General features: G+C 38.4%; 1 protein-coding gene across 9 annotated transcripts in view; it reads right to left on the bottom strand.

Moving 5' to 3' along the window:
- The window catches only part of APAF1 (apoptotic peptidase activating factor 1), a 91,135-nt gene that overhangs the window by 52,280 nt on the left and 18,053 nt on the right, over window positions 1-20,802 (bottom strand). For 7 of the 9 annotated variants that reach the window (XR_007771437.1, XM_050934523.1, XM_050934524.1 and 4 more), the window contains 8 exons: window positions 18,580-18,711; window positions 14,935-15,173; window positions 13,261-13,428; window positions 10,819-10,950; window positions 6,727-6,840; window positions 5,865-6,049; window positions 4,005-4,131; window positions 626-751 (listed from right to left, as the gene is read on the bottom strand). Coding sequence is in view for 8 of the 9 variants with exons in the window: in XM_050934523.1 (XP_050790480.1) it covers window positions 626-751; window positions 4,005-4,131; window positions 5,865-6,049; window positions 6,727-6,840; window positions 10,819-10,950; window positions 13,261-13,428; window positions 14,935-15,173; window positions 18,580-18,711 (1,223 nt within the window). In the remaining variant the exon portion in view is untranslated. Of the gene's footprint in view, window positions 1-625; window positions 752-4,004; window positions 4,132-5,864; window positions 6,050-6,726; window positions 6,841-10,818; window positions 10,951-13,260; window positions 13,429-14,934; window positions 15,174-18,051; window positions 18,182-18,579; window positions 18,712-20,802 lie in introns of those variants that run through there. The other 2 variants (XM_050934538.1, XM_050934547.1) reach the window with 2 other exon arrangements.

The following is a 20,802-nucleotide window of genomic DNA, read 5'->3' as shown; positions in this document are numbered from 1 at the left end:
GGTCAGACAAGTTTTTACTAAAAATGTGATCACAATAAGATGCTTGGAAGTATCTTTTCACATCAATTCACTCTTGCCAAAATATAGTCTTTGGGTATTACTAAAATGGATAGGCCTGCACTTTGTTGAAACGTGAAAAACTGAAGTGATATTAGAAAAAAATTCTTCAGTAAAAGATTTGAGATTCATATATGAACCCACTACAATACTAAAGAAATATACAGAAGCAGCCTAAAAAAACAAACAAGACAAACAGAAGCAAGTGAAACAACACTGGCAACAAGCATGAAGGAAGCTATTATGATACTGATGTCACTCATGTTGTAATGATTCTGTTCATGCACTCAGATATTATGCTCCAGCAAGACTCAAGAATCATCTTATAAGAGAATATGATAGTAAATTATGCTTTATACAAAACTATGCTTTACATTATGCACATCTAAAATAAAGGCATGTCTTCTAAAATATTTTCAAGTTGAAAAACAGTACCTATAATACTTGTTCTCCGCATAAGGTATACATAAATAAAAGATCTTAAAATTGGCTCAGTTTAAATTAGTTCAAGTTTAGAAACAGAACTACTTTTCTACTCAGAGGAAAATGCTCACCACCATTGCCTTACCTTAACTTTTTTATCCACTGAACAAGTTGCTACCAATCTGTCATCTGCAGAGAAAGCGCAACAAAGTACTTCATCATCATGAGCCTTTATTTCCAAAAGCTTCTCTCCACTTTTTGCTTTGAACACCTACATAAGCAGAGTATAACAAACACTGAAATCTTATGTCTAATGTACTCTGAGCTAAGTTCAAAATACCAATTTTATGCCTCGTGCAGTATATGTTCTCAATTTTCTTATTTCAAGAGTTCCTTATAATATTAAAGAGAAAATTGCCAAACAGTTCATGTTAAATTTTTTTTACCTTAAAAATGTTTATAATCTCATAGAACGTGTGCCCAGAATTTTAAATATCCATTCTTTACAAAGTTGGAGCTCAGATCAGAGATTACAAGAATGTCCCTGAACGGCAGAAAGTGAAATCTGGGGGAGGGTGATAATTATTCTTAAATATATTGTCAAAGGTTACAATTTACACTTGAGATGAAAAACAAAACAGTGATGGGAAGATTGTGTGTGTGGTGATGGACAAATTAGAAAAATAGGAACATAAATTTGTCTTTGGGCACAATTGTGTTTCTATTCAGGTTCTTCACTATTCAGTGTATAAAATTTTGAATGTGTATAAAGGACACAACCACTTGGCTGTCAAGTAGTAGTACTCATATTTTAAATCCCAAAGACAAAAATATTTTATATATTAATTTTTCCTTTCATCCTCCATGTAGATAACTGTTTCCTGGAATCTACATTAAAATGAGGAATTCTACGATGACAGATCAGAAGAATCAGATTACTTGGTATAATAATGATTTTGAGGAAGAAAGGAAGACACTTCAAAGTCTTATTGAGGAAGACCCGACAACAAAATCTTTCATTCCTGAGTTTCCCTGACTCAGAATGGGAAGAAGTGGGGGAAAAAGAAACCATATACTTCCATCATCTTGCCAAAAATTCTCATATTTACTTTTATGATAATGCAGAACCCTTGCTTAATCTAGACTAAATTTCCCTACTCAGAGCTATTGATCCTCAACAAAAAATTGTTCAAGTGAATTTTGAGATGCCAACTGAAGCAGGACCAAGGTAATTTAAATTTGTTTTTTCTATATTTTCTCTTTCTTGTTGAGTTGAAAGGGAGTAAGAATGAAAATGAAACAGATTTAAAAAATAACCTAATCATGAATATTATGTTTAAGGTGCAAGGAAATCAGAATTTGTAAAATTTGGATTTCCCAAATCTAAGGACCATCATATTTTGGTTTCAGACAAGATCTTTAGGTTTGGCTGTGGTGGGGGGTACCTGAATAGTAGTGTATTTCCAATTTTTTTAAAAAAACCTTTTCTGTAGAATTATTTAACAAGGAATAGAATAATTATCAGCAAAATTTAGGCAAGTTCCCTTTCAAAGGCTATTTCATTCCATACACGGCTAAATTTTTCCTCCACTACACGGGAGGACAAGGACAAGAAGCAAGCAAAAGATGCTGAAGAGAGGAATGAGATAGCCAAGGACTGGAACCTAAGGAAAAATAAGGATGATTCACAGACGACTGTGAGAGAACATAAAACAGATTCACGCCAACACCAAGAAGAGACAGGTCTATGTCATGTGGAACTCCACTCAGAAGAAACCATAGCCCTGTGACCAGACCAGATCCAGAGAACAGAAGAGTGTGCTGTCTCCCAGGAGCAAGGATACAAGATGTGGACGTGAGGCTGAGGAAGATCCTGATGTGAGTGGGGAAAAATTCCACTGATTGTGCTGCATGTCAGGACAAATGACACTGCTAGATACCCATTGGAATGGATCAAGGAAGACTACACTCGACTGGGAAAGGCACTTAAAGAAGCAGAAAATCGGTTGATTTTCAACAGAATAACTCCAGTTCCTAGAGAAGGAGAGCAAAGGTGTAACAAGATAATTAAGATCAACAGATGGGACAAGCACTGGGGCTAGGAGGAAGGTTATGGGATGACTGATCATTGGAAGGCATTTGTAAAAAGACTGTTCTCAATTGATGGACTCCACTAGAGTACCTGAGATATTAATGTTCTGGGCTCAAGGCTGACACGACTGAAAAGGGCTTTAAACTAGGAGATGAGGGGAGAAGGTTGGGAAAGACATGTGAAATCTCCATGCCTGCCTTCAATACACAGGAGCTGGAAAATCAGCTAATGGAAGATACAGCAAGGGATAAGGGAACACCACAAGCTAGAAAACTGGATGAGGCCTGAGGGAAACTGGAATGCTTGCACACAAATGAAGCAAGTCTGGGCAAAAAAATAGAGGAACTACAACTGCAGGTGCAGGTCAAACCAGTTATTATAGGGATTACAGAAACCTCATGGAATAGCACTCAGGAGTGGAAAATAGGTATTGAAGTGTATACACTGTTTAGAAAAGATGAAAATAAAAGCAAAGGTGGTGGGGTAGCATTGTATGTCAGCGAAGCAGTAAACTGTAAAGACACACGAATAGCATGGACAAAACAGAATCTGTCTGGGACAAAATCAGGGTTATTAATTTTAAGCTTCTCTGTCAGACCATGCCTGATCATACTGGAGCACACCAGGATGAGAAGGTTTTCCCTAGGTCTGGCCTACTTGTCAGCATACTGACCACATGCTTATGAATACTTTGTTACTGTGTTGGATACAGTGATGGGTTATTTTGAGGCTGTTAGCCACTTTTAGAGCAATTGCATAAAATACCACGTGATCTTTGGACTTAAAGGAATTTATGGTTACATTAGTGCCTGGTGATCTCATCTTAATAATTGCTATTATTATTATTAATAATTCCACCACTATGTCACTCAGGGCTGTGAAAAATTTAATCCCCTGTCCACCATAGTTAGGTGGACCTAACCCTCTGTGTAGCCATGGCTATGTTGATGGAATAATTCTTCCATCAGCCTAGCTACTGCCTCTTGGGGAGGTGGATTAAATACATCAATGGAAAAATCCTGTCCTTTGATGGTGGAAGCATCTTTACTACAGAGGCAGAGCTGCAGCACCTGTGCTGCTATAGACGCTGTATTGCAGACGTGCCCTTAGGCATCATGATCCAGGAGCGTACTTAAAGAAAAACAAACAGACAATCTAGTATAGACATCTCTGTATTACACTAGCTATAGATGCATTTAGGGGATATAAACCTTTGAACCGTATAATCCTGTATCCTTCTGAATAAAAAGATGACTCAACATAAGTTAAAATAATTTAGGCACAGTTGTCTATATCTTTATAATTATTTCCCTCTGAAGTACTCTAGTTTCTTGGCATCCTTGTATAGTAAAACAAAAACAGAAAAACTTAAGTACTGTTTTGTCTGGATTGTCTTATATATTTTAGTTTTGTTTACATTTATGTATTTTACCTGCAAGGTTTTATCAGCACCACAAGAAGCTATTCTCTGTCCATCCTTGGAAAAGCAGGCATGGTAAACTGCATCTGTATGGGGACGGACAACCAAACGGGAGAGGTTCTTCATGGATTTTTTATTTCTACAACACAGAAATAATAGTCAATGATTTAAGAAAAATAATAATATGGGAGATTTCTTATTTAAATCTAATCCACACAAAAAATGCCTGTACATCTATGATTTGAAGAGCTCTTTAATATCTTTCACTTTTGTCTTCCAGATTTCAGGGCATAAGAGTAACACATATTGCAACCTTCCACATGCACTATAAGGGCTCAGATAGCTATACGATCTGATCATCCAAAAGTGGGATAATTTTTGTACGAAGAGTTAACAATCACCGACATGCAAACTTGTTGCTCACTAGTAGAGCACTTTCCTTCCAAAAGCATATTTAGGACAAGAACAGAATCACAGAAGTGTAGGACTGGAAGGGACCTCAGTAGGTCATTTAGTCCAGTCCCCTGCACTCAAGCCAGGACTAAGTACTAACTAGACCATTCCTGACTAGTGTTTGTCTAACTTATTCTTAAAAATTTCCAGTGACTGATATTCCACAACCTCCCTAAGCAATTCATTCCAGTGCTTAACTACCCTGACAGTTAGGAAGTTTTTCCTAACGTCCAACCTAAGCCTCCGTTGCTGCAATTTAAGCCCATTACTTCTTGTCCTATCCTTAAAGGTTAAGAACAACCGTTTTTCTCCCTCCTCCTTGTAACGACCTCTTATTAACTTGAAAACAGTTATGTCCCCCCTCAGTCTTCCAGGTTAAAAAAAAAATCCAATTTTTTCAATTTTTCTCTTTCTTCTAGGTAATGTTTTATAGACCTTTAATCATTTTTGTTGCTCTCCTCTCGACTTTCTCCAATTTGTCCATATCTTCACTGAAATATGGAACTCAGAACTGGACAAAATACTCCAGTTGAGATCTTAGCGCTGGATAGAGTGGAAGAATTGTGTCTTGCTTACAACACTCCTGCTAATACATCCCAGAATGACATTCACTTTTTTTTTTGGCAAGTATTACACTGTTGATTCTCATTTAGCTTGTGATCCACTATAACCCCGAGATCCCTTTCTGCAGTACTCCTTCCTAGGCAGTCATTTCCCATTTTATATGTGTGCAACCGAATGTTTCTTCCTAAGTGTAGTACTTTGCATTTGTCCTTATTGAATGTCAGCCTATTTACTTCAGACCATTTCTCCAGTTTGTCCAGATCTTTTTGAATTTTAAAACTATCTTCCAAAGCATTTGCAATCTCTCCCATTAATGTCTTCTACAGGTGTTCAGATCCCACCTTCCTTCCCAAACTTATCTCCATAATTGTTACATTATATCTATCTATCTGTATTAGGGTGACCTGACAGCAAATGTGAAAAATCAGGACGGGGGTGGGGGAGTAATAGGAGCTTATATAAAAAAAGACCCCAAAATTGGGACTGTCCCTATAAAATCATGACATCTGTAATTACCTATCATCTTATTGTTTCTTTCTATACCTACATGAATTACTGTTTTCAGCATTAAGAACCAAACCTGGCAGTGTACAGTTTACGTATAGAAGTAAAAAAACAACTAATCACCACTTACCCCAATTGAATTAATCTGCCACATTATCTTTAAGGCTTTTTTGATACAATTTTTAGATTTACAATTCCTCAAATAGCTGCATTTCTTTTTCTTATAAAAATCATAATGCTCTCTAAAAATGTTTGTGGATTAATTGAAAACAGAAAATAGTTTTCAGAAGAGTTGTTTTGTTTCCCTGTATGCAAGAAACGAGTGTATCAAGATGGTTTGCAACTACTTACAACCATTCCAGGTAAAATGCTCCTTTAACAAGTTCTTGCTGAGCTTGCAGTTTGGCTTGTTGATACACTTCTGAAATCTCTGGCTGACACAGCCCTAACTGTATAATGTTAGGAAATGGTTGTCTTCCAAGAAGGTGTCCATTTAAAGACAGAAATTCCTGAAAGTTTTCACGTACTCTGCTATCCTGTGAACAAAACAGGTATGTTTGATAATATAGCCAAAACTGGACACGGACATTTTTCAGACATATATTATTCATATTTTTGCATCTTGCATAATAATTCTAATCTTTCAGAAGTGCAGTTTATCTTTAGTCCTGGAGTAAACAGATTTAATAAAATGGAATATTTACAAGTAACTTATATATTACACTGATTCCCCCAAAATAATGGGCCAGATACCATGACTTTTACTCACCCTGAGTAGTCTCTTAATTCCAAAGCAGCTCTCTTAAAGTCAACCAGTTATTTCACAGAGTAAGGGTGATAGAATCTGTCCCAATAGAATGTGGGGACTACAGGAACCCTACCACAGTGTTACTTCTTACTGAATTATAATTATTCAACATTTTTACAACTGTATACAAATTATTATTTATTTATGTTCAGTCTTCACATTGAATATATACACGCTCTATTTTTTAGTTAATTATTGACTGTGGTCTGTCACTCATCTACATGTTAATGTCCAAGAATTTATTTTTTCTTCCCCAAACTACAGGCTTTACTGTAAGGCAACTCCATAGTTCACCACTCTTTCCTTTGGCCTCTAACCAATTAATTATTTTTTAATAACCTGAAATCAAACAGAAAAACAAGGTATGGTTAGAGACTATTAGTCATTTATCTTAAAGTAACATACCTTCTGATCCAATATATGGCTATATTCTACATATTCATGAATCAAATGGGCAGGCCCTACCAACTCTGTTTTTGCTTTTATCCAATCTAGAGAAAACATGAGAGCACAAAGTTCCTGTAAGGAAAAAAAAAAAAGTTTAACAAATATGTTTAAGGAAAAAGTAATTTGCATATATAAAATTGTTATATCTAGCATTTTTTAAATGTGTACAGTAAAAATCAACATCCCTCTAAGGCTTCAAAGCTTAAAGTTTGACAACAGACGGACATCAAAGGGGGGAAAAACACCATATTAAAGGAAGCCATAAAATCTAAAATTTATTACTGGCAAAGTTTAAGAACAGGCCTCATCAATTACGCACACTTAAAGAGAGAGCCAGAGACAGCTATGTAAGATCCTGAAAAAGATATCCTCAGCCAAAGCCTGAAGTTACTTAGTATTGTGACATATGGAAAGAGATAGGATAAACTTCCCAATTATTAGCTTTAGTTAAATTGTCAAGAACAAGAATATAATCCAACAGACTGTCCTACAAAGACTGACAGAGAAGACTTTTTAAAGCTTTCACAGTCCTGACAGAAATCAAAAGTATAACTACTATGCATGAAGCTGTCATTGCCAAACTTTAAAGCAGTTTCAGGGTAAAACAACCAGAATGGATGGAATAAATTCTGTCTAGTAAAAGGATGAAGCTGTTTCTAACGTCACCTCTGTTGTGCATTAACCTGATTAACTAAGAGCACCACACTATATAAAACTAATTAGCTCTATTTTAGCAGAGAAAAAGTTTATAACTTGAAAAATTGGTTGACAGACTTTAATGCCCCCCTACAGTAGCAAGTGTTAGCGCCACTTCTAAGCAGTGAAATATTTATAACAGGGAGGGAGGAGGGGAAGGGAAATATTCTATAAAGTAAATGAGATAAAAACTCTAACCACTTCTTTGAAGAATCTGAATGCCTTGTATCCCAGATATGGACACAGGACGTTTGTTTTGAATGCATCCTAGCCAACAAGTAACAGATCTTTAATATATTAAAGAAATGTTCCATTATCACCATACATTACAAAAAATAAAAATGAAAAGTTATGAAAATTATATTTTCTGTAAATTACATATGGCTGACCAGCTGTTACTTTTTTTTGATTTAATCTCTTAGTAATCTGTTTCCAAGTGTCCTCAATTTACCCTATCAGATTATTTTTGTTACTTTCTGGTAGCACCAGTCTGCTAAATGCTGTAGAAATGAAAGACAACCTTATGCTTCAAAGTTTACAATTTAAAAAAAAACAAAACAAAAACCTACAATTTTTCTCTTTTTTTGTTTTGCTTTAGCACAAATGGAGTTTCAAGAGGCTACAACATGAATAAGGACCCTGCAAACAAATTGTCTTACATAATAAAAATAATTAAAACATTAAACCTGATAGAAACATTTCTAATTTTGAAACTGACAGAAGTTCAAAACTCAAAAACCAAAAAATGGGAGAAGCTGATGTAGTTTTCATAAAGCGTTCTCTCCCATTTTTGATCCAATTATAGAGCTAACTGAAATTTTTCATATTTTGAAAAAAAGAAAACAACTAGGAAGAAAAGATTAAATGACAAAATTTCTCGTTTTGACCAGTGTTAACAGAATACAAAACCCCAATAAGTAAGATAGATGAAGGCATCTATGTAGACAGCCCCCCTCAATTTCACATCCACAGAATGGCTCACATACAACATATAACAAAACTATGGTGAGAAAAATTAAATCTGATGAGATAATCTAAACTATTTCCCCTCCCTAAGGATTTCCCCCTACCCCAAAAGAGCTACTTGTAATGTAAGAAAGCAGCAGTATGGCGAATCCAAAGTATTTAAAAATCACGAGGTAGGTGTCCCTGTCATAGTATAATTCCCAAATCTGGACCTTAGCGTCCAAAATATGGGTACTAGCATGAATTCCCCTAAGTTTAATTACCAGCTTAGATCCCGTACTGCTGCCACCAATCAGGACTTATAGAGTAGAGCGCCTGATAGACTTTGGTCTCCCCCAAAACCTTCCCTGGGGGTCCCAAGACCCAAATTCCTTGAATCTCACAACAAAGGGGAATAAACCATTTCCCTTCCCCCTCCTCCCCTCCAGGTGTTCCCTCCCTAGGCTCCTGGAGAAATATACAGATTCAAGCTCCTCGAATCTAAACAAAGGGATTCCCCCTTTCTCATTTCTCCCTCCGAGATCTTTCCCGCCCTGGGTACACTAGCAGGTCACCGTGATTCAAACTTTTTGAATCACAACACAGGGAAATCAGGTGGGTTCCCCCCCCCTCCTTTTTGTCCCCCTCCCTTCTCCTTCCCTGTTAAGTACAGACTCAATAAGGGGAAAAATCAGACAGGTCTTAAAAGCAAAACTTTTAATAAAAATAAAGAAAAAATAAAAGGTCTCTCTCTGCAATTTAGATGGTAAAAAGTTACAGGGTCTTTCAGCTTATAGACAATAGAAAGAAAGCTTTCTCCAGCAGAAATACAATTTAGAATACTTTCACCCAAATACACAGTAAAACTCTACCAGCCAGATACACAGTTGCAAATACAGAAAAACAATTAAAAAGACTAAACTGTCTTTCTACTTTTGTACTTACAAAATTGGAACAGAAGATTAGAGAGCCTGTAGGTATGTGTGGTCACTCTCAGAGCCTAGAGAGAACAAAGCAAAACCCAAAAACTACAAACAAAGGCTTCCCTCCACCCAGATTTGAAAGTATCTTGTCTCCTGATTGGTCCTCTGGTCAGGTGTTGCAAGTCACTGTTTGTTAACCCTTTACAGGTGAAAGAGACATTAACCCTTAGCTATCTGTTTATGACAGTCCCAGTCCAGGACAACTGCAACTGTATTTCACCTCAGTGATTCATCAAGGGGCATGCATTCTCTGGCTTCAAGCTCCCCAGCCGTTGCCTCTCTTGGGTGGAGACCTGCATCTCTCTCCCTTCTGATCACGGTAATTCCAGGCTGCACAGTTCTCTGCCTTTATTGTATTATTCTCAGAAAGGGACTCTGTCTAAGCAGGTTTGCTTACTTTCTCTTCAGAGAGTAATAACGTAACTCTTGGCAATCACTCTAAGTTATCACATAGCTCTATTTATTCCTTCCTGGGGCAAAGGCAGTAAGTACAGAAAAAACATTAAAACCATAAGTGAAAATACACGTATGCTAATAAGCTTACCAGAGATCACCCCAACTCCAACACAGGCTCTGTTAGATGATTAGTCCTTACAACCCACAAAGGAGTTTCTTCTGTGATCACAAGATCATAACAGACACAGCCAGTAGGCGAAGTCCTTCCAATCCTTCCCTAAGGATTGGGACCCTCTGGTGGACCAGAGATCCTGTTCATTTGCTGGATCAAGAAGGAGGCCCTGAGTCTTTTTGAAAGGCTATTTTATCCAAAAATTCTCTCTCTTTCCTTCTTTCTCTGTGGCTCCCTGGAGAACCCAGTTTGAACTAGTATTTTCAAACCTCTCCAGTGGGTGGCTTCAAAGTGATGATAACCAAAGGAATTATATTAGCATACCCGCTCCTCCTAGAGAAGTTGCATATAATCTCACAACACAAGCACCTGCATTTTTAATACAATGAACTACAACAACATTAATCTTAATTCAACGAGATTTAATTTAATTAATTAAAGTTTGTCCACAATATTGTCCTCTGTCACACTAGGCTCCCAAAAATCATGAAATTTTAAAACAAAAAGTTGGGGTTCTTTTCAGTTTCCTTCATTTTTGAGCCTTTAAGGTTCACGTTATTAAGTTTTTCTCTGCTATTATGAGAAAGCTAGAAAGTTACTTTTTTAAATGAACAAAGATTTTGGCATGACCACCTGATTCTAAGAGCTGGGGCTTGGTTTTTGTGGAACACAACAAAACAACAAACAACAAAAGCCAACAAAAATCAACCAACACCACACCAAAAATTAAAGGACCTGCAATGAAATCACAGGAGTTTGCAACACTGAGGAAGAGACTTTTATAGGAAACAGTTATATAGGGAGAGAATAAGTGGTTGTGGGAGAAAGGAGAAAGAAAGTACATGAGTCTAAACTTACATTCTGCATGTTGGCACTAGCCATGTGGTATGCTAGAAAGTTATACCAGTACATACAGTCCTCTTGAGCTGGAGTAGGTATATGTAGTTTATAATGTTTCTTGTACTGATTTACTATCTTTTTATGCAGCTCCTGCAACAATGAATAGCAACAACATTTTCAATTAATACTATTATCAAATCCTGGGCTAAAATATTTCTATTGGTTTTTTGTTTCAAAATATTTTATTGAATGAAGGTAATTAAAATTTTAATTACCATCTCTATAAAAAGCGAAATAAGCATCTAAGTTCACTAAATGCACAATCTGAAAGGTTAATTTTTCTCCTGAAAAATTTTTTCACAATATCTTTAGGATAGTCCCATGTCTAGGTCAGGACCATATTTTCACTAAAGGAAATCCCAAAGTTCTGGGAACATCACACCATATTCATTGAACACTGCAAATGTATAAAGCACTTTACAAAATAAAATCATTCTATGACCTTAGGAGCTCACATTCTATATGCACAAAGGAGTCATCTATTTGCTTTTGGAGTGCAGTACATGACTATTGTGAGCATTTACCATTTTTTGCATTGCATATAAAATATTACTTTATGGAGGAAGGAGAAATGTATTTTGTCTTCAGGGTGAGCAGGGGACTTGAATTTATGAAGATTCTTTCTTGCTTTTGAAAAGATCACTTTTAGCTATTTTTATCTTCTGAGTTCCTGGAAAATTTAGGGTGGGAGTTTCAAGAGAATCCTGGGACCTATACTTTGAAATCACCTAGGTTTTTTTCTGAAAATCCCACCCTAACTTCTGTGCCCTCCAAGTACTAGGCTCGCTCACTATTCATTCAGTACTAAAACTATGGCATCCCTAGATGTGAGATGATTTTTGGTGGGATTAGAGGGAGGATTCCATGTATGTCCTGCTCCAGGACGACCTGCAGTCAAACCTAGAAAAAGCAGGACAATAAAGGCTTTCATAATCTGTACCTGTAATTAATTTTAGACCTCAGAGGATGCATTAAGCTCAAATTCTTCCGGAAGCCAGTTATCCCTCTGTGACAGAGTGCTTGGCAACTGTAGCTACACCAGCACTCTGATCATTGGATCACCAATTAAATCTACCCAGAGTAAGCCACCAGGGAAAAGCTGTAAATTGATAGATTGTGGAGGGGCAAGAGACAGCAACAAGACTAATTAACCCATTACCCAGAAAGTAGAAAAAGCATAAGAAGGAGGAAGTGCTCAGGGTGGAAGAGAGACTGGTAGACTTTTCAGAGGCAGAGCCAGGAGAGATCACTGAGAGGGAAGATGCATTTTGTCTACCCCATCCTTGGCTGAATGAGCTGTTGCCAAGTGTATGGTATTCTAAATTCTGAGCTGCACAAGTTGTAAAGATGGTGGGAAAGGACACTGTAAATAAATTGCAAAAGGTAATCAAGAAAAAAAAAGATTTCCAAGCAGTTCTTGGCTAGAAAAGAGATGGGAGCAGGACAGTGCCCTGTTATGCCCTACGTCATTAGCTGCCAGAAAATAACGGTAATCTATTTTAAATATTACTATGGGTTTATATAACCAAAATTAATAATAGTTCAGCCTTTGCCTGACCTACATTTAACTTTATTCTCCAAGTCATCCACTGAGCTTTGAATGTTCTGCCCATTCAGTATGTCCAATATATGAATTTGGAAACATTAGGCTCCAATTATGGAAATAAGCAAAGTGAAATATGGGAAACTATTTTTTTAAGACCTAAATTTAAAAGGTTTTATGCTTGGAGTCAGCCTTGAGTTGTAAAGCCCTTTGTAACTTGCATAAGTAACTCTTGTTGTTGATCTTGTTCTTTTGCTTTCTTTCTTCATTGTTAGTTCTGCCAAATGAGTGTGTGCTAGAAGGTGACAGGAGAGAAACTGAGAAAAATATAAACTATTTGCAATCACTTTCTCATTCCTTCCCTAGGTTTCATTCAAGAGACCACCAATATGCACACACGTCTCTATTTTCTGCATTTAAAATAGACCAAAATAGAAGTGGTAATTCCAATTCTAGTGTCATCTTGACACTTCTTGATATCATGTAGTGATGTGGATATAGCAACATCTTCCACTAGCAATGGGTTATAGCAGAGAAACAAGAGAAGAAATGCATTTGAAAGATCTCATAACTCCAAACATGCCCACTGTCAACTCAGCTTAATGTTTTCAAATTACTCAGTATCAAAATAATCAAAAGTGATAAATGACTGGGAAAAAAAACAGTTTAATTAATTTAATAGGCAGAGTTAAAGTTAACTGTATTTAGAATCTGTCTTTACAAAAACGGTTGGTTAACATTCTGGAAGATAAGAATGATTTTAGACCATGGCTATTTTCTGTTACAGAAGTGTATCAAACACACTAGGTTGATCAGTGTTAAAGAGTCATTATAAACTAGAGTTGTGGTTATTGTACCTGAAGCTGATTGCGATTCTTCTCTGTGAGAAAGTCAAGTTGAAGATCATGCAAATAATAATGGAATGATTTCCCATTACGATCACAAAATAAGAGAGATTTATTAACAAATTCTTGCAGTATATCTTCCACTTCTTCAGTCTCCATATCCCAAAGAATACAAAGCACCTAAAAAAAACAAAAACATTTTAAAACATAAAAGGGGTAGGACTAAAGCAGCAATATGACTATCACCCCAAAATTACAAGAGGTCACAAAATTACTTATTTATTCGACAAAGAACACATTAATTAATGCATAAAACTTCCTACACAACAGGCAAAACAATGAGGTCAGCAAAGTTAACTTTTCATACCAAACTAGGTTACAGATCAATCTAGGTTTACATAAAAGTGCAGGAATTAGGCATTTTATTAGCACTAAATATGGCCAAGAAATGCCTGAAGTTCTTAAGGAGGGATTTCAACCTCCAAAGCAAGCACACATAGAATCTTTGCTTAAAATAACTAGAGGGAAAGCCAAGGGGAGTCTGATGTCCAAAATATTTAGACTATCATTGGACCAGGTGGCAAGAAGTCATTTAAAAAGTGTACAAGAAGTGTATTTAAAATGATGTAGGAAAGTGTTATTACTCCTTCTCACAACACAAGAAATAGAGGTCACCAAATGAAATTAATAGGCAGCAGACTTAAAACAAACAAAAGTAAGTATTTTTTCACATAACGCAGTCAGTCTGTAGAACTCTTTGCCAGAGGTTGTTGTGAAGGCCAAGACTATAACAGGGTTTTAAAAAAAAACCTAGATAAGTTCATGGAGGATAGGTCCATTAATGGCTATTAGCTAGGATAGGCCGGGATGGTGTCCCTAGCCTGTTTGCCAGAAGCTGGGAATGGGCAACGGGATGAATCACTTGATGATTACCTGCTCAGTTCATTCCCTCTGGGCACCTGGCAGTGGCCACTGTTGGAAGACAAGATACTGGGCTATATGGACCTTTTGTCTGACTCAGTATGGCCATTCTTATATTCTTAAATTACACCCAGGATTTTGCTTAAGGAAAAGGGAAGACCAGAACTCTTCACAGATCTAGATACCACTTCAGTACCCCCTTATAAGGGCAAGGCAAGAGGAATCAAGACGTGAGCTGAGGAGAGTCTGTCCCAAGTTACTGGTCATATGTGGGGAGCTATATAACCCCTCACTGGGCCCAGTGAAATATCTGGTATGAGAGAGATAGATGAGGCACATAATATTGGGAAAGAGTGCTAAATTAATCAAGTGGCAGCCTACCACTTAATTCACTCCTGTGTCTGCCTTGCACTCATCTGCATGTTCTGACCAATGGTGATCATGCTTATTTACTCAACCTATCTCAACTGCTAACCACTTTTGAAATGCTTTTTCAACTTTTGGCTAAATCAATTGAAGTCTGATTAAGAGAGCTATATAACAGCAAAGCATTATATTATTTCAACAGCTCTTCAGTTACTACCTCTTTTGTTTAATATCACACTAAGATGCTATTATACGATGATGGAGCTAGTCTGCTGCAGTATTATTTTTCAATCACCATGGTGATATATTCTTTTCATTAGGTCTTACACATTGATTAAAACCAGTATTTTTTTTTTCTTTTAAAGTGAGTAGTTTTCTTTTCAGTTTTGCTGTTATTACCTTAGTCGGCACCTTAACATCCTTTTGAAGGACAGAAAGATCTTTATAATAGTCTTTAAAATTTTCGTTTAACATTTCAACACTCATAGACATGGCTTCATCAAGTGCTTCATAATCATAAGAAGATGATTTCCTTATTCTTTTAAACTGCTTATTCTGCAGCTGTCTGAGGTAATATTCCCAACGATTAGGGAAATCTCGTAATAATGCACCTATCAATGACACTACAAGAGGCGAACCTGAAAAACATGAAGAAAAAGGTTAAAATCTTAAATGGAGATAAACGGTTAAGCCAGGGGTCTCAAACTCAAATGACCACGAGGGCCATATGAGGACTAGTGCATTGGCCCGAGGGCCACACATCACTGACATCCCCTGCCCTTGCTGTCCCTGGCCCCGCCCCTACTCCACCTCTTCAATGAGGCCCCGACCCTTCCCCATCTCTTCTCCACCTCCTCCCCTGAACGTGCGGCTCCCCGCTCCTCTCCACTCCCTCCTAGAAAGTGCTAAGCACCACCAACAGCTGTTTGGCGGTTTGGCAGTGAGAAGAGCCTGGAGGTAGTTAGGAAAAAAAAAGAAGAGTAATATAGTAGTATAGTATTAAAATATAGTATGCTATTAAAAGTCAATTTATTAACTTCTTTAACTGTAATGCGAAAAGTCAGTGCTAATTTTGACAGTTATTTCATTTTTGGCCACTTAGCTGGCAGCATTTTGCATCAACCAGAGCATCAATATTAGGTTTGATATCCTGAGACGAAACCAATCTCAAGTGTTGCTTTCAAATGTTTATCAGTGAGCCCTGACCTTAAACACAGATTTGTTAATCTTCATGGAAGAAAAAAAACTGTTCACATATATATGTACTTCCAAACATTGCCATTATCCTTACAGAAACAGAGAATAACATGGGAAATCTTTCTTGTGAAAGAAACCTGCAGAATTCTGGAATTCCAACATCTGTAGACTTTTGCTTCAAAATGGCCTCACACTGAAGCTCCACTAACTCCATCTGCATTTCCTCTGCAACAGTCACTTTCAACAGCAAATGGTGTGGAAAAAAGTTGAAAATGTGGTTCAAGTGCTTTGAAATCTTCAAACTGCACATCAAACTGTTTGTGTAAGTTAGAAATGATCTCTGTATATTTTTCAAGGATTTGGGTTCATCTTTTCCTAATGAATTCAGAGTCAAGAAGTGAACCAAATTGCCAGCAGTCAGCTGTTCCCCCACAAAGTAAGCTTGATTTTGAATGACTTAAAACTGTCATACATCTGTGTTATCGCCTGTTTTCTACCCTGAAGTTTCAAGTTCAGTGCATTCAGGTGATTAGTTACATCTGTTAGAAAATAAAGGCTGCAGATAAAAGTGGAATCAGCAAGCTGTGGAACTTTGTTTTTCATTTTCATGATGGAATCAATTAATCAATCAATCTCCTCTCTAAGTGCAAAAAAAAGCTTCAAAACATTTCCATGACTCAGTCATCTAACTTGAGTGTGATACAGAAGTTCCCTACATTCGCTGTCCATACTTGCTAGAAAAGAAGTGAAATGTCTGTGATTCAGCCCTCGAGCATGTATAAAATTAACAGTTTTAACAACTATATCCATAACTTGTTTCATTTGTAGACTTTTACTACACAGCGCTCTTGGTGCAAAATAAAAATGTATACTGGTGAAGCTAATTCCTGGTATATTGAGGCTGTTCTGTTTGTTCTTCAATAATCCAGCCACACCAATGTTTTCAGAGCACACTGATGGCGCACCGTCCATAGCCAAAGATACTAGTTTGTTCCATGGCCGTGCAGCTTTTTCAATGCACACTTCCAGTCCTTGAAATATGTCACATCCCGTTGTGGTACCCTTCAGTGGCATTAAGTCTAGCAATTCTTCAGTTATATTCAAATTGCAATCCACACCTCTAATGAACACTGCACACTATGTACTCTCATCAAGAGCAACTGAAAATGCTTCAAAGTCTTTTGCCATTTGAATCAATTGTTTTTGCACATTATCAGCCAAATCCATTATCATGCAGGCAACTGTATTGGCAGACAAGCTTATGCCTTCAAAAACTTTCTATCAGGATATAAAATGTCGCTGGCCTTCATTAAGACATTATTTTACGAATAAGCCTTCTTTAAAAGGTAGCGATGATTTAGCTAACATTCTGCTTATCACAAAACTTGCTCTTACTGAATCTTCGCTAGATTTGTTAATCCCCGAAAAGAAACTTCTTTGCTCGGCAAATGCTGCTTTAAGTTGCTGAACTTTTTCCTCTCGGATTTTTACAGTGAATGCATCATATTTTTCATGGTGCATTATGTTGTAGTGCCAACGCACGTTATACTCCTTGGGAACAGCAATTGTTTGCTGACAAATAAGCATTGAATTTTATCTTTTACCTCTGTGAAAAAATATAAATTCTCCCATTTGTCTTGAAAAAACTCTCTTTTTCCATGAGTGTTCTTTTTTTCAATGAAGTCATTTCCAAGTGATTTTAATAAAATATACACACTCAGTAAAGCCCCCCCACTGCACTGGGCTGCACCACCACTCTACTCCTGCTCTGCTTCTTCCAGGGGTGGCAGGTTTGTGTAAATTTTGGTTGTGCCCAGAACCTGCCCTCCTCCAAACTCCAGCCCCACATGCCTAAGGTTCTGGGAGGGAGTTTGGGTGGGGAGGGGGTCTGGGGTGCAAACTCTGGGATGGAGTTTGGGTGCTGGGTGCAGGCTCCGGGCTGGGGCAGGAAGTACAGGCTCTGGGACGGAGTTTGGGGATAGGAGGGGGTGTAGGGGTGAGGGCTGCGGGGCTGGGGATTAGGGGTTTGGGGCATTGGAGAGACTCGGGGCATTGGAGAGGCTCAGGACTAGGGCAGAAGGGCAGGGGAAGGGCAGACTGCCCTGGCCCTACGCGGGGGGGGCAACAGGACCCTGTGGCAACAGGTGATGCCAGAAGCCGGCAGAGCCAAGCAGAGGCCACATGAGCTGCAGACTCTGGGATGGTAAGTGGCAGCAAATGAGGCCGGGGGACACTCGGGGGAGGCGCGTGGGGATGGCAGGCGAGGCCAGGGGAGAGACCCGGCCCCAAACATTGGGGAGCAGCATGCGGGGAGCTTACCTGCCATATAAAATAACTCGGGGGGGGGTGAGTTTGGCAGCGACAAGAAGTAACTGGGGGGGGGGGGGGCGCGTGCAGGGAGCTTGGCGGGCTGCAGGGAAGAGCTCCGCAGGCTGCGTGTTTGAGATCCCTGGGTTAAGCAATAGAAAATGGTTAAATATAGCTGTTGATAAGGAAGTCAGGTCAGGTTCTTGTTTTTTCAACAAAGGTCTTGGGAGGTTGGAGCAGGTGAACAGAATATGCTGTCTATGTATGTGCTTGTGATATGAAACTTTTTGGGAATTCATCTAAATACTCCTCCTGTATGTACTCTAAGCAGATTGAGAAGGGGTGTAGAAAAAGCTGTAGAGTCAAAAACCAAGATAACCATCCATCTTGCTTACAAGCAGAGGTCCAGCAATAACTTGTGTTGTTCATTTAAACGATACTGTATTCCAGAATTTAGGTCCCTTACTTTATTTCTATAAAGTAGAAACTAAAAACTACAAATATTTCTGATTATAAAATAAAAACTAGCAAACTACGTACCTTTGCATTCCCCTACAATACTATCAGCCTCTTCTGGCAGATCTGTTATTTTCATATTAACAAACAGAGATAAAATTTCAAGTCCTTTGTCATGTGCTAATCCACTCTCCACAGGAACTTCATATTTATTGCCTGGAGATTTAAATAAAATAAAATAAAATAAAATAAAATAAAAACTTGGTAAGAAGTATCTGAAGTATTTAAATTAGCTTGTGTGGTGCAAGAAGTTAGAGGACTTCCAAAACAAAACTTTAAACAAGGTACATGCTTAGAGACTTGACTCTTCCTTCTCTCTATGTATACTGAAGTACATTTGTACCAAGAGTGGTAGGAAAAGGAGCAGAAACTGCATTTAGCAAAACCAAACTGACATTTAATAATATTACTCAAATAATACTCAAAATAACTTACAATATAATTATTAGGCTATAGTTTAATATTCAGGCCACCTCCTTCCCCACTCAAAGTTAGTATTTAAAACATACTAAGGAAACATGGTGGAGCTTGGCAGCTTAGCTAAAGCATCACTGACTGTACAGATTTTGCAAGTGTGTTTTTTGTTATACCATAGGTATTTATGAAACTGTAAAACTGAAGTTCCCATTCCAAAGAGCGAACATTGTAGAAACCTAAATCTAAGACAACACAGAGGGGAGGATGGTCAACAATTTCACAAAATAGAGGAGGATTCTCAAGTGTCAAAGACATAAAGGGAATGCACTTGGCAAACATTAACTATCAGGTTGTTACATGCTTAAGGGTGGGGACAAAAGGCAGCACACCTAAGACAACTGGTAAATTTGAAAGGCAAGAACTGAAGGTCAGTTTTCTTAGTAATAAACATGTTTACACTTTAAAAATAAACCTAAAACGGTACTGCTCTTTCTTGTGGCACATAAATAGCAATGCACATCAGAGAAAGAAAAACAAATAGAGGGAAATTATATATAAATTTGTATAGGTTTGAACAAAAACGCATCCAAGAATTTTAAGAGTTCTAGTGAATGAAACCTCAGAACCACAATACTAAACCTAAATATACTGAGAGTAGGAGAAATATCCCACCGTTTAGGGAAGGAGGAAATTAAATTCAGCATCCGTCCTTAAGAAGTTGAGGAAGGAAGAATGAGGTTACTGGCCCATCGACCAACATTAATATTCAGGCAAAATCTGAGCACGAGTTCAGTACATGAACATTTGCAAGCAGTATGCAATTACACCTCTACTTTGATATAATGGGGTCCTCGGGAGACAAAAAAATCTCACTGTGTTATAGGTGAGACTGATTATATCGAACTTGCTTTGGCTCCCCCTGTTCCTTGTTCCCTGACCACCTCCTCCAGAGACCCCTGTCCCTAATCACCCCCAGGACCCCCCATTCAACCTCCCTGCTCCCTGTCCCCTGACTGCTCCAACCCCTATCCACACCCCGTCCCCTGACAGGCACTCACCAGCAGCAAAGGAAAGTGGAGCAACATGGTCCCAGCCCACTCTACTCCACCACCTCCCAGCCATGGCGCTCTGCTTCCTGCTGCCAGTGAGTACAGGGGGCATCCTTTCTCCAACCTCCCCACACTCACTGGCAGTGGGAAGCGGAGCGCTGTGTCTGGGAACTGGCGGAATGGAGCGGGCTGAGGTTGGGGCCGGACTGCTCCGCTTCCGCCGCTGCTGGTGAGTGCAGGGAGGGGGATCCCTTCCCCCAAACCCCTTCCCCCGTGTGACATGGCTGCGGTTGGGGTGAGGGAAGCGGAGCGGGCTGCTCCCGGCCCCCAGCTAATCCCCTGGGCCACTCTGCGACTGCAGGGCCCCCAAAACCCTCTGCCCCTTATCCAACTCCTCAGCCCCAGCCCAGCACCCTTAACACGCTGCTCAGAGCAGCTTGTCAGAGCTTTACTGCATTGTATGTGAACCCGTGTTATATTGGGATAGAGGTGTACATGATGTCTCTATTAACAGGTGATGCCAAAACTTCAAATGTAATTAGTAAATAACAAAAATATATTCAATAGAGAACTGTGTTGTAGGCAAGAATTTCAAAAGCAACTAATGATTTTGGGTGCTCAATCTGAGACACTTCAAGGAGTGTGGATTTTCAAAAGTGCTAAAAACTGACCCTTCTGAAAGCAACTGTCTCAAGTTGTGCACCCAAAAACAAAGGCAACTAACATAACTAGCAACTTTTTGAAATCTTGGACCATATTGTTACCTGGTTGATATTTATGG

Source organism: Gopherus flavomarginatus, chromosome 1 (assembly GCF_025201925.1).
Source record: "Gopherus flavomarginatus isolate rGopFla2 chromosome 1, rGopFla2.mat.asm, whole genome shotgun sequence".
Taxonomy (NCBI): Eukaryota; Metazoa; Chordata; order Testudines; family Testudinidae; genus Gopherus; species Gopherus flavomarginatus.
This window is presented reverse-complemented; position numbering and strand designations above follow the sequence as displayed.